This window comes from Brassica napus, chromosome A10, assembly GCF_020379485.1.
Source record: "Brassica napus cultivar Da-Ae chromosome A10, Da-Ae, whole genome shotgun sequence".
Classification (NCBI taxonomy): Eukaryota; Viridiplantae; Streptophyta; class Magnoliopsida; order Brassicales; family Brassicaceae; genus Brassica; species Brassica napus.
The window spans coordinates 1,374,095-1,386,445 of NC_063443.1; the positions used below are offsets into that span (position 1 = coordinate 1,374,095).

The 12,351-nt window shown below is 39.4% G+C and overlaps 1 protein-coding gene across 1 annotated transcript; it reads right to left on the bottom strand.

The window, feature by feature from the left end:
• Positions 1 to 241: 241 nt before the first annotated feature.
• On the bottom strand, positions 242 to 6,297 carry LOC106370940 (ABC transporter C family member 5). Its single transcript, XM_048743404.1, has 10 exons — positions 5,983 to 6,297; positions 3,756 to 5,863; positions 3,356 to 3,676; positions 3,184 to 3,270; positions 2,294 to 2,995; positions 1,751 to 2,210; positions 1,460 to 1,674; positions 1,009 to 1,378; positions 695 to 934; positions 242 to 606 (listed from the first exon to the last, which is right to left on the bottom strand). Exons 2-10 carry the CDS (start codon positions 5,772 to 5,774, stop codon positions 494 to 496), a joined length of 4,527 nt encoding a protein of 1,508 aa, XP_048599361.1. The 5' UTR covers positions 5,775 to 5,863; positions 5,983 to 6,297; the 3' UTR covers positions 242 to 493.
• Positions 6,298 to 12,351: the final 6,054 nt, after the last annotated feature.

Here is a 12,351-nt window from a genome sequence, read left to right on the forward strand (position 1 = left end):
TAACCTCTGATATTTTCTATTTATCCTCTCTTATGACATACCTACTGGTATGATTTTGTGTTTTAGAAATTTTTGCCCATGTGGTTTAATAATACACAGCGTTAAAAAAAAAAATAGTAAATACCAGTGTTTGATATAGACATGGATTAAAATGACGTTAAACGCAGACGTCGTCATTGTTTAAGATTTTTTCACTGCTTCATGGTATGATTTATTACATACAATTATTAATAATCATATCTAAACGGCAAAAAGAACTATTTTTGCAGATTACCAATAACATTTAAAAAGATCACCACAGAAGCTGTGTTCCTTACAAAAAGGTCTCTTTCAATGTTCAAAAGAACAGCTTTAAAAGTATATGAGCGCGAAGACTGCATCATGTCATTCCTTTTTTTTTGTACCCAGTGGAAAGTCTCTCTTACTTAAGAGACTGTAAGCTTTGCCACATTTTTCAGTTTTAACCCCTAACCTCAATTTTTAACATCAATGATCACAAGTCAGGCATCCCACTAGATCTTGAGGAGTATTCGCTCACCAGTTTCAAGAACATGGATGATTTGTCTTCTAAGAGCCGCGCAGGAGTATCAAACTCTGCTACTCTACCTGCAACCACATACCACAAAAAACAACATTGAATTATATGAAGAACAAAAATACATGTTTCTTGGTTTTGTATTATAATATGACTAACCATCGCTGAGAACCAAAACAAGGTCACTGTCGATAACAGTTGGGATCCGGTGAGCAATGGTGCAGACGGTGCAGTCTTCAAACTCGGTTCTGATAATCTTCTGGATTAAATTGTCTGTTGCTGTGTCTACTGATGCTGTTGCTTCATCAAGAACAAGTATTTTTGCTTGTTTAAGTAATGCTCTTCCAAGTGACACAAGCTGTCTCTGCCCAACACTCCAGTTATCTCCATTTTCCAGCACTTCATGTTTCAGATCCAAGAATCAGTAAAAGAAGCGATAAAAGATCTATAAAATAAGGAGTGCAATTAGTTACCTGGAGAGTCCAGTTTTAGATCTTTTCCTCTAACAACGTCTCCAAGCTGGGATTTATCAAGTGCCTCCCAGATTTTATCATCTGAATGTTCTTCAAGAGGGTCAAGATTCGCTCGGATTGTTCCTTCAAACAATGTAGGATCCTGAGGTATGATACCGAGGCGGCTACGGAGATCATGAAGACCAATCTGAGAGATATCAATGTTGTCTATAGTTATTCTTCCAGCAGTTGGCTCAATCAACCGAAACAAAGCTTGAATCAAAGTAGACTTTCCGCTTCCCGTTCTTCCAACAATACCAATCTTTTTTCCTCCAGGGAACACGCAGCTTATCCCGTGGAGCACCGTTGGAAGATTCTCAGCATAACGAACCTTCAAAATGAAATAACAATACAATAAGAACACATTGAAAGAAAGAAAGTGAATACAGAGATGTATTTGCTTAGTAAGTACCTTAACGTCAAGCAGCTCGATTGTTCCTCTCTCAGGCCATGTGGAAGGCGGTTGGGAATCTTCTATAACCGCTGGTGCTTCACTTAAAATCTGACTGTACTGATAGATCCTTTCGATAGAGATGATTTTGTTTTCAAGCTTACAAAAGCTAAGTATCCACCGTGATAGACGTCCGTTCAAGTTAAGTCCATATGTCACAGCAAGCCCTGCCATACCTATATATCACAACACAAACAGCTTAGATTAGGAACTATGGATTGATGTTTTGCCAATGGAGTTAGAGATACTCACTTGGATCAATGGTTCCATGTGGGAAACTAACGAGCAAAACCATACAGAAAGCAAACACAAGCGTGGAAAGCAACTCCATGCGCAAACAAAGCCACTCTATAGCAGCGATACTGCAGAAGAAAGGTCGAGCAAAACAATCTAGAAGATAAAGATTCCTCTTGATGAATCTCTTTTCTTGTCCAAATCCTCTTATCGTGGCTGCACCAGCTATTGATTCTCCAAAGAGATGGATTATTGGAGACTTCTGGATACTAACAATGCGAACCAGTTCTCTTGAAGAAGCCATGTAATATTTCTGCATCCAGAAGCAAGCTACTGCCACAGGAACAACGAGAAGGAAAACTTGCCACGTGACGTTGGTCATTACACCGACAATTCCAAATAGTTGTATCGTTGTTGAAGCAAACCCGCCGAGTCTAAATGGAATATCAAGGTCCACAACGCTTTGATCAATTGAAACCTGTACACCAGTAAAATTGCCAGAATCAGAAAGTGATAAATGATAATAACATTTTAGTGGATTTTTTGGCTATATATACATACTCGATTCAAGATTCTTCCTGCAGGAGTGGAATCAAAGAATGACATCGGCGCTCGGAACACACTTCTAAGCATATTCAAGAAGAGCTTCTGAGCAGCAGCTAGACCAAAAGTTGCAACCAGAGCAGCTCGTACAAATATAAACACGGCGCTTCCAAAAGCTAAGGCAGTATAAACAACGAGAAGAACCGTAGGATCCACTTTAGACTGGTCGCCTTCGGTCTGAGGATTCGCCCAAGCCATCCACCAGTTACTAGCAATCTGAAGAAACTGAAAAGAAGCTTGCGCCAGTATAATCAGAGGAATCAGAAGCCCTTTATACGCTGCACCCATGTATGACAAGTACACCTTCATGCTGATTTTTCCCTTCACTCTCTCTTCCTCTTGAACAAGCTGCTTTTTCCGGGAACGCTTTGCTTTCTTCTTCTTCTCTTTGATTGCCTTTTGATCCGAAGCGGATCCGCCATCTTGAACTTCCTTTGCCAAAGTCTCGATGTCGTTTTCATAAATATCTGACTTTGAGTTATGATGCATGACCAAACTATCCAGGATTGGGTTTTCATCAGAGTCTTCTGAGGATGGACTTGGGATGTCCATTGCCTCGATTGCTTCATGGTGGGCAGACACTAAGGCCTTGAAGTCAGTACCTGCTTGTAGCAGGTCATCGTATTTACCCGATTGAATAACCCGGCCTTCCTTCATAACCTTTGAAACAAAACAAACAAACAAAATATTTTCAGAACTTGTCATAAGAGAAATGGTTTGAACAACAGTTTTACCTCTCTGCAACAATAGAGACAAGTTCATCATAGCCACCTATAAGAGACTCTTTAGCATTTCTAAAGGACCAACAGTAGTAATGCGTAGGAAAATCAAGAAAAGGAGTATCTTACCAATATTAGATCAGCTGCAGGAAGAAACTCAACTTGATGCGTCACAAAAACAACAGTCTTCTCAGCCAATGCAGATAGAATATAATCCTGTATAAGCCATTAACTACCATTTCACATTCAAAATATTAAAAAAAAAGGAAGAGATTTGTGGTTATGGAATTGCTTATTTTACCCTAAACAAATCAGAGCTAGTGTGTGCATCCAGAGCACTGAAAGGATCGTCTAGTAAATAAATGTCAGCGTCTTGATACAACGCCCTTGCGAGCTGTACACGTTGCTTCTGGCCACCGCTGAGATTTATACCTCTCTCTCCTATAATGGTCTGGTCACCATGTGAGAAAAGCTCTAAATCTTTCTTCAGAGAACACGCTTGTATCACATTCTTGTACTTTGCTTTCTCCATGGGACTGCCAAATAGAATGTTTTCTTCAATGTTACCAGACTGAATCCAAGCCGACTGTGACACGTACCCAGTAGTACCACATATTCTAACCTATACAACAATCATCATCACAAAGATTAATGATTTTTTTTTTGTCAGAGAATAATAAAATAAGTACCTATTAACTTACTTCACCAGAGATTTTCGGTATTTCTCCGAGGATGCAAGAGATGAAACTTGATTTTCCAGAGCCAACTGTGCCACAGACAGCCACGCGCATACCCTTCTCCACTCTCATCTGAATCCCTGACAATGTCGGCCTTGAAGAAAACGGATCCCAACAAAACACACCGTCTCTAATCTCTATAGCTACATTCGAATTCCCACGTGGGATAACTACAGTTGCGTCTTCCTGAAGCTCTTCCTCCTGCAAGAACCCGGAGATCCTATCAAGAGACACTTTAGTCTGAGCCATCATCGAAACCAGATCAGGAAAGTTCCTGAGCGGCTCCTGGAGGATCCTGAACGTCGCCAGAGCAGAGAGAACACCTCCAGCTGTGAGCTGAGTGCCTAGGAAGATCGAAGTAGCGAATGTAACGGCTGATACAAAGATCGGTGAGCTCCAAAAGATGAAGGTAACAAAGGCCTGCGAGTACAACGCTCTCCGAAGCCACCCGTACTCCTCTTCCCTCATCTCTTCTAATCTCACTCTATACCGATCCTCCCACGCCTGCAGCTTCAGAACCCTCATGTTCCTAAGACACTCCGACGTCTTCCTCATTCTTTCGTCTTTCGCAGCCATCAGCTTATCTTGATACTCCTCCTGAACCTTAGCCAAAGGAATGGTCACAAGAATCGAGATTATTGTCGCCACCAACGTAGCTACAGACGCTATCCCCACGCTTTTATACAAGATCGCGAGAGCCAGGACTATCTGCATCGGAAGCATCCAAATATCATGAAGGTACCACGAGTAGTCTCCTATGCGCTGGACATCAACCGCCATGTAGTTCACAATCTCCCCGCTCGTGTGATTCTGCTTAGCTATACTCGAGAGCTTGAGACCTTTTCTATATACCATCGCCGTTAGAGCTGATCTAACGTGCATCCCCAAGATATCAACCCCCATGTACCACTGACGCGTGGTGACGGTCTCCGCAAGCTTGGAGGCGAAGAAGATCCCCGCGAGGACGTATCCTTCGTGGGGGAAGATCTCCTTCCCTCCGAGATAGTCAACGAAGTAGCTGATCATGTAAGGCCCCACGTAGGACAAGAGAGTGTTCAGACCAGCAAAGACTGCATTGCAAGCCGCTTCTTTCCAAAAGGACTTGAGAATCGCACGTGCTAAAGAAGGATTATTCTCAGACTTGGACCTCTTCCAATTCGACTTTAACACCTTGTAGCTCGACTTGGCTCTATCCCTCGGCGCGAGAAGAGGGATATCTTTAAGCTCCAACGGTCTTTTCGACCCGGCGGAGAGAAGCGGATCCAACCAAGACAATGTCACTAGGCTAACAAGTCCAGCTGTACTGTACGGCGTCACTTTAAGACAAGCCGCTTCTTCCTCCACAAGCAGAGGCTCTTGAAGATCAGAAGAGGTTAGATGAATTTCGATACCGGAAACACCCCTCAGCGCGGCGAAGCAGAGAAAACCAAGAGCAGGCGTAACCGCTAAATTCGCCAGGACGTGAGAAGAGCATCCAGCTCTCCAGCCTTCAACCGCTAGCCTTCTCCCGTCCACATACAAAGTACATAGACAAACACTGAACGCTACAAACCACCATACCCTCAGCAAGAATGGTAGCTTCTCAGACGGTTTGTACTTCAAATGGAGAACTAAGAAGGTAATAACAACCCAAGCTAAACACTGAGCAGCTGGGAAGAAGAGAGTAAACCAGTCACTAGCTCCTCTAATAACCTTAACCCCATCGAACACTAACACCAAAACTTGCACGGCTAACACATAGACGCAACATAGCAGAGAAAATTTAAACACGGTCCCGAAACTAACGTCGTTAGCCTCTCTTTCTAAATTAACGTTGACAGTGTCTTCCTTAGAGAGTCTTCCTCTCCGGACGCAGATGAGAATCTGCGTCGCGGAGAGAGTGAATAGACACACTAGAAAGAGCGTGAGGTTGATGAGGACCGAGCAGAGCTCTAATAGTGGGAGGTGATCTATAAAGAAGGACGAGATCTCATTAAAATCCATGATTGAATGATCTGTGACTGTGAGAGAGTTTGTTTGAGATCAGCCGGCGGATTCTTCGAGCTATAACGAGCATCCCCAAAGACCGCAAGCTGCAAAACAAAACAGAAAAAAAAACACGCATCGACACATTGGGAATCAAAACAAAATAGAGTTTCTCTGCATAGGCAACACGTAATAATCAAATCGCCAGAAGCACTTTGGTCCTTACCAGCTTTGGTTAGATCAGAAAGAGAAAGAGAGAGAGAGAAACCAATCAGCTGAAAGCAGACGTATCAAAGAGACGAAGAAGCAGAGAAGATCTCTCTTTCCGCTTAAATTGAAAATTAACTCGAAGAAAGAGATGATCTTTCCTTCTCTTTCACTCTAGATCCCTTATGAGTCGATTCGATTGTAAAAAGAACCAAGATTGGGGATTAATAAAGGCGTCTCCTTTCGCGTCTGTATTAGTTGGTGTGTTAATCAATACTTAAAGGGTCGTGCTTAGTTACGATGGGTGTCTTCTTTTGACGTCTTTTATGTCACAAATGCGAGTGTGCTTGCTTGTAATCTGACTCTTATGCTTTCGTTTTTTTCATTTGTCTTTATGGTGATTATATATTCATTAACTAGTGTATTTATTGACCACTATTTTCAATAAAAGCGTCTATGATTAAATACTTTAAGCTTTACTAAGCAATGAATCATGTTTCACTTTTTACGTTTTTATTCTCTCGATTACATTGTTGATACAATGGAATATTCGTGCTACACGTGAGTATATGTCTAACAAATACTAATTATTTAGATTTACATGTCAGTCTCTATTTTTTTTTCAAATTACATTACTTAATCATATTTATCAATTTATATATGTGATTTCCGTGCGGTACTACACATATTGAACGTTTAAATTCACTTTTGTATGATAAAGTGGAGATAGATACGTTAACAATTTAATAAGAAAACCAATCTAGCTCTGCATTGAACAACGAGACAAATGTGTCAACTTGAATTAAACTAATTAGAATAACTTTAAGAGAGTTTGTAACAATGGTTTATAGTCCACATACGGAGTATATATATGAAATCTCAATATTCAAACATGTATTTCTAGCTAATCATAATTTCGATACGTATTGAAACTATGTTTTTCAGATCCAGGTCAATCTTAGTGATATAATTAATTATCAGTGCAAAACATATGTATCCCACCAAATTAACCGTATCTTAGAATATAATTTAAGTCCTGCTCAATTCATTTAATTTAAGTCAAAATCTACGTACCACTCTTGCACAGTTGCACAAGTGATAGCATGATGGTATATTCAATCGAAAAGGCGGATCTTAATTAAAATATAAACCATTATGTTATGATGAGTATGATGATACCGAAATTATTTTCTTGTCTAGTGCCCGTATGTTTGTTTCTGGAGGCAATATTCGATGATGTGCGGATGACGACTTACTACACATGCCATGCAAAATGTTTCTTATACGTGGCATACCATTTTATAATACTAATGTCAATTGTTGATGACTATATATTTTGAAAAATGTACTCGCGTGATGTCATTTTATACATGATTGATATAGTTTTCTACTGCCTACAGAGTACACGGTACGTACGTTGAACCATCAACCATGTTTAGTTAATGATTATACGTTTTGTGCATATATATATATACATTTTTCTAAAAAAGTATACATTATTTCCTGGCAGTATATTATCCAATTATTCTGCTCACTGCGTTTTCATGACAATATATTTTCAAATGTAATGGCTCATGTAACTTGAAAGAATTGGAACGATGATGTAAGAATCTACAAGCCATGATGATGTACTATAATCTGACCCAAAATAATAACGATATAAATATAATAATATAACTATTGCTGAATAGTTGGTCATTTGCGTTTGTTTGGTATCGCATGGCTTTGTTCAAAACTTTTATGCACCACTTCCAGCCTAGGCCAGCTCACTTCCCACTTCCTTTATTTGTTCTGTCATTTCTTCTTCGTGTATAAAAAAATAAGTAAAAAGTACTTTTTCTTAGATGAAAATAAATAATGTGTTACTAAGATAAAGAACAATATATATGGATCAAAATGTCGCTTATGCAGAGGTTCATCGAAGGACAAACAAAAATGTGAAAACTAGATGTCAATTGATCTGTGAAGTTCTCTCTTTCGAGATAAAAAGATGTATTTGAAAATCCGAATTGATTACAACGATAAATGTTGAAAATGATTTTTAAACGCATAATAAAAGAGGATTTGATTAATTAAACAGCTTAGTAATTTACATTATTTTGTATCCTAATATAATACGTATATGAATGAGATGATTGAAAACCATACATTTACTGATAAAATACTATATGATGAAATAACATAACTATTTACCTTTTCATCATTGTATCAGTAACACACAACACTATCAGTCGTTAACCCGAAATCGATTTACAAAAATTGACTAAAAAGTCGGTTAAAAGTTTGTGTTACACTGTGTAACGTGCGTGATGATGGTGGAATGAATGGACCTAACATATTTATCTCACATGTCCTTTTGATGTGTCGATATGACCTAATTAATAAGCCTCTTTATGAGCCTAAGACCATGCGCATCAGGGGCTTTAGACGGGTTCACAGACCCGAGTTTTAAGGCCGGAGTGATTAAAAAGCAATAAAAAATGGGTTTGTATCGATGAAACGGGCCTTACGGTTGATCCGCTATGAAGCGGATTTAGCCACGCATCATTTCCTGCTTGGACGAAACAAACCGCGTAGAGGGGGAGGAAAGACGGGTTTCCCCGTGTCTCTTCTCATTTTCTCTTCTCGAAACAAAAGCTAGGGTTTGTTGTGTGAGAGGCGATAATACGAGCGACACGGAGTCTTGCCGATTTTCTCGTTCAAATCGACGACGAAGAGTCTTCTTCACGACCTCTGGTGAGTATCGAGTAGATCGACGGTTTAATTTCGTTGAATTTGGTCAAAATCGTTTAGTGAGATTTGATATCAATCGAGTAGATCGACGGTTTAATTTCGTTTAGTGAAATTTGATATCAACCTTCACAACCTCAACAAGCTTCACAACTCAACAAGCTTCAAACCACAACAACCTTCAAACACTCAACAACAAACTCAAGGCAAGTGAACATAATTTATGAAATATTAATGAAAAATAAATAAGATTAGGAAAAATATGATAGAATTAATATAATTGAATAATGAAAAAAAAAAGATTAGGAAAAATATGATAGAATTAATATAATTGAATAATGAAAAAATAAGATTAGGAAAAATATGATAGAATAATGAAAAAAAAACAAATTTTAAAAAATATAATAGAATAATGAAAAAAAATATTATAAAAAATATGAACACATCCCACTACAAGAAAACACAAGTTTTACGAGGGCAGTTTTCCTCGCTAATTCGTCGTAAAAGCAGTGTTACGACGAATTAGCGAGGAAACCCGTTTCGTCGTTATATGTTTGTCGTAACGCATATATCCTCGCTAATTCGTCGTAAGTTAGCGAGGAAATTATTTCATCGTAAAAGCGAAGGAGGATATTTCGTCGTAAAGACCACGTAAAGATTCCTCGTAAGGACGTCGCTAATTTTCCTCGTAAAGACCACGTAAAATTTCCTCGTAAGGACGTCGCTAACATTCCTCGTAATTACCACGAAAATCATTCCTCGTAAGACACACGTAAATAAATACTCGTAAAATTGACGTAAATACCTTGAAAGCTTTCCACGTAAAGAAAACGTAAAAACCTTGATAGATTTCCAAACGTTTCCTCGTAAAAACCACGTTAAGCTTCCACGTAAAGAAGCCGCAAAATTAGCTACGAATTTACTTCGTTTCATTATTTTATAGAAATATAAAAAATTATAATTATAAATATTATATAATTTAAATTATTTAAATTATTAATGAAATTAAAATTCTAAAAAAATCAAAACCAAAATATTTTATATATAAATAAGTTTTGAATTCATAATACAAGAACCGAAATTAAAAAGAACTTGGGTGGTCGTTAATTAATCGCCTCGTAGAATTCATCACTCCTCGCCTGAACATCCGCCTCGGCATGTGAGTCGTCGGTCGGTGACTGGCCTGGGATAGGATTTTCTTGTCGCATGGTCCTCAACAAAGTCGCCCATTCCGGATTTGTGGCCGCTACAACGTCCAAGAAGCCCTCGAGTCCACCCATACGAGATCGCAGCTGAGTAGAATCTCTACGCAGCTGAGTAGACTCTCTACGCAGCTCTTCGGACTCCCTACGCAGCTGAGCGACTTCATCATCCCGTCGCTGAACATAAGACGATGTCGCTCTCGGAACATCGTTGACGGAACCAATCCCCAACGTCCGTCCCTTTTTTTTAGGGACAACCTTAAAAACAAAAAATAAATTTTGTTAGTAAAAATTTAAAGTTAAATTAAATGAATGTTTAAAAAAATTAAAATTGTAGAAAATTTACCTCCTCGTAAAGCTTATCCACTTCAGGTGTGGATAAGGTGACGGGTAATCCATCGGTGGACTGTTGGGTCAGCTGGGTCTGGCGTTCTTCAACCCGAGCAGCCAAATCGTTGTAGATTTGTTCGGACTTGCCATCTATAAATCGGCCCGCCTTGTTCTTGTGGGTCCTCTCGTAAAGTTGCATAAGAGACGGGAATTCTCCCGTCTCTTTGGCCTAAAAAAACATTTAAGAAAGTTGTTAATTAGAATATATATATAAAAATATACTTAAAATTTAATATAATTAAATTTTTAATTACCATTTCCAAACGGACACCAGCGTGGGGTTTTTGGCCCGTAGTGTGAAGCATCGGCCCGTTCCCGTGCTCATCGACTGTGTTACGGGAGTTAGAGCAAGACTGGGCGATTCTAATGGAATCAGGAAGACGCCAATATCGGATGAGGCCATCCCAGACATCCGTGGTGAGCTCAGCGGGTTTGCCACGCTCATACCCCTTCACGATCCAGTCACCCTTCCAGTTGGAGACCGTGTCCAACAAGCGAACTTTCGCCTTCGCTTCAAACTTCTTCCTCACCCTCTCAGTGATCCCGAAGGCCCAATTATATTTTTGCTGTTGGAAAAAATAATTTATAATTAGTTTTTCAGAAAAAAATATATATATAAATAATTAAAATATTTAAAGATATATATTTAATTAATAGAACTTACAGCGTAAATTTTGAACCACGTCTTTCTGACGTAGTGGGGCGTCATTTTCCAGTTCGGATGTGCCATGGAGAAGTAACCTTTTATCGTGTCGGTTACGTCCGATGCAAGACATCCGTCAATCCCCCACCTGAAAAATACAAATTTAAAATATAAATTATTTTTTAAAGTTATAAAATAATTTAAAAAGAATAAAAAAATAATGAAACATACCATAAAGTTCCGTCCGGTCGGTCGGGGTCGATGACTGGTAAACCTTCTCTGCCTGGCAGACGGAGAATGTCCTCTACGGTGTACTGCGAGTAAGGAGCACTCGGAGGCACCATCAAATCGGGATGAATCTCGGCCGCGGGCATCGGAGGTGCCGGCATTGTAGGAGGCACAGGAGGAGGAGGCATCTGGAAAGGCACGTGAAGAACCGATGGTGCACTAGAAGAAGGAGATCCAATGACTCTCTGAGTGTACTGAGTCTCGGGGACAGTCTCCTGACCCGAAGAACCGGGAGCTGAAGAAGATGACGGGTCTAAACGACTACCCGGCTCTCCGAACATCTCTCTGTAATGGGCAGTAAGTCTACCTTTTCGAACCTGAGAAAAAAATTAAATTTTTTAAATTTTCGTAAACATATACTTCCCAAAATTATCCACCTAATCAACACTAAATAACATAAGATCCGTAAACCTATCTAAATTCCCTATACTAACCACCTAATCTATCCTAAACTAATCAAACTAGAGAGGAATTAGGGAGACTTACCATTGCTACGAATTAGGGAGGAAGTGGAGAGGAAGTGGAGAGGAAAGACGGAGCGAGCTCGCTCGGGATATATATAAGATTACTTGTTAACTTGGTCTGCTTGTGAAGCTAAGATGAAAGGCTCGAATTTGTTGTACCGACGTCCACCGTTGACATCAACTACACCAAATTTGTTAGACCGAACACCTCTGTTGACGACGGGGTCGAACCATTCACATTTGTAGATGACGCATTTCAGCTTCAGTATCCCTGGAAATTCGACTTCAATAATCTCCGTCAAGATCCCGTAGAAATCTGTTTCCCCTTTCACACATATTCCATAGTTACTGGTCGCCCGCTGTCTACCATACTCATATGTGTGAAAAGTGTAGCCTCGTGTGAAATACATCTGTGATGTGGTGACCTTTACAAGTGGAGATTGAATTACTTCGTGTAACCACTTAGGATAATCTGCATCGTCGTCATAATCAACCTGCAAAAATAAAGAGAACATTAAAATACAAATCATGTATGAAAAAAAGTTTGAGTTATAATACCTGATTCCGCAACCACTTAATGAAGTGCTGATCTTTCCTTTTGTCTACGTCACTTGTGGATATACCAGGAAATGTTTCTTCGACTTGAGAAACAAATAGGCTGTAAAATTAAT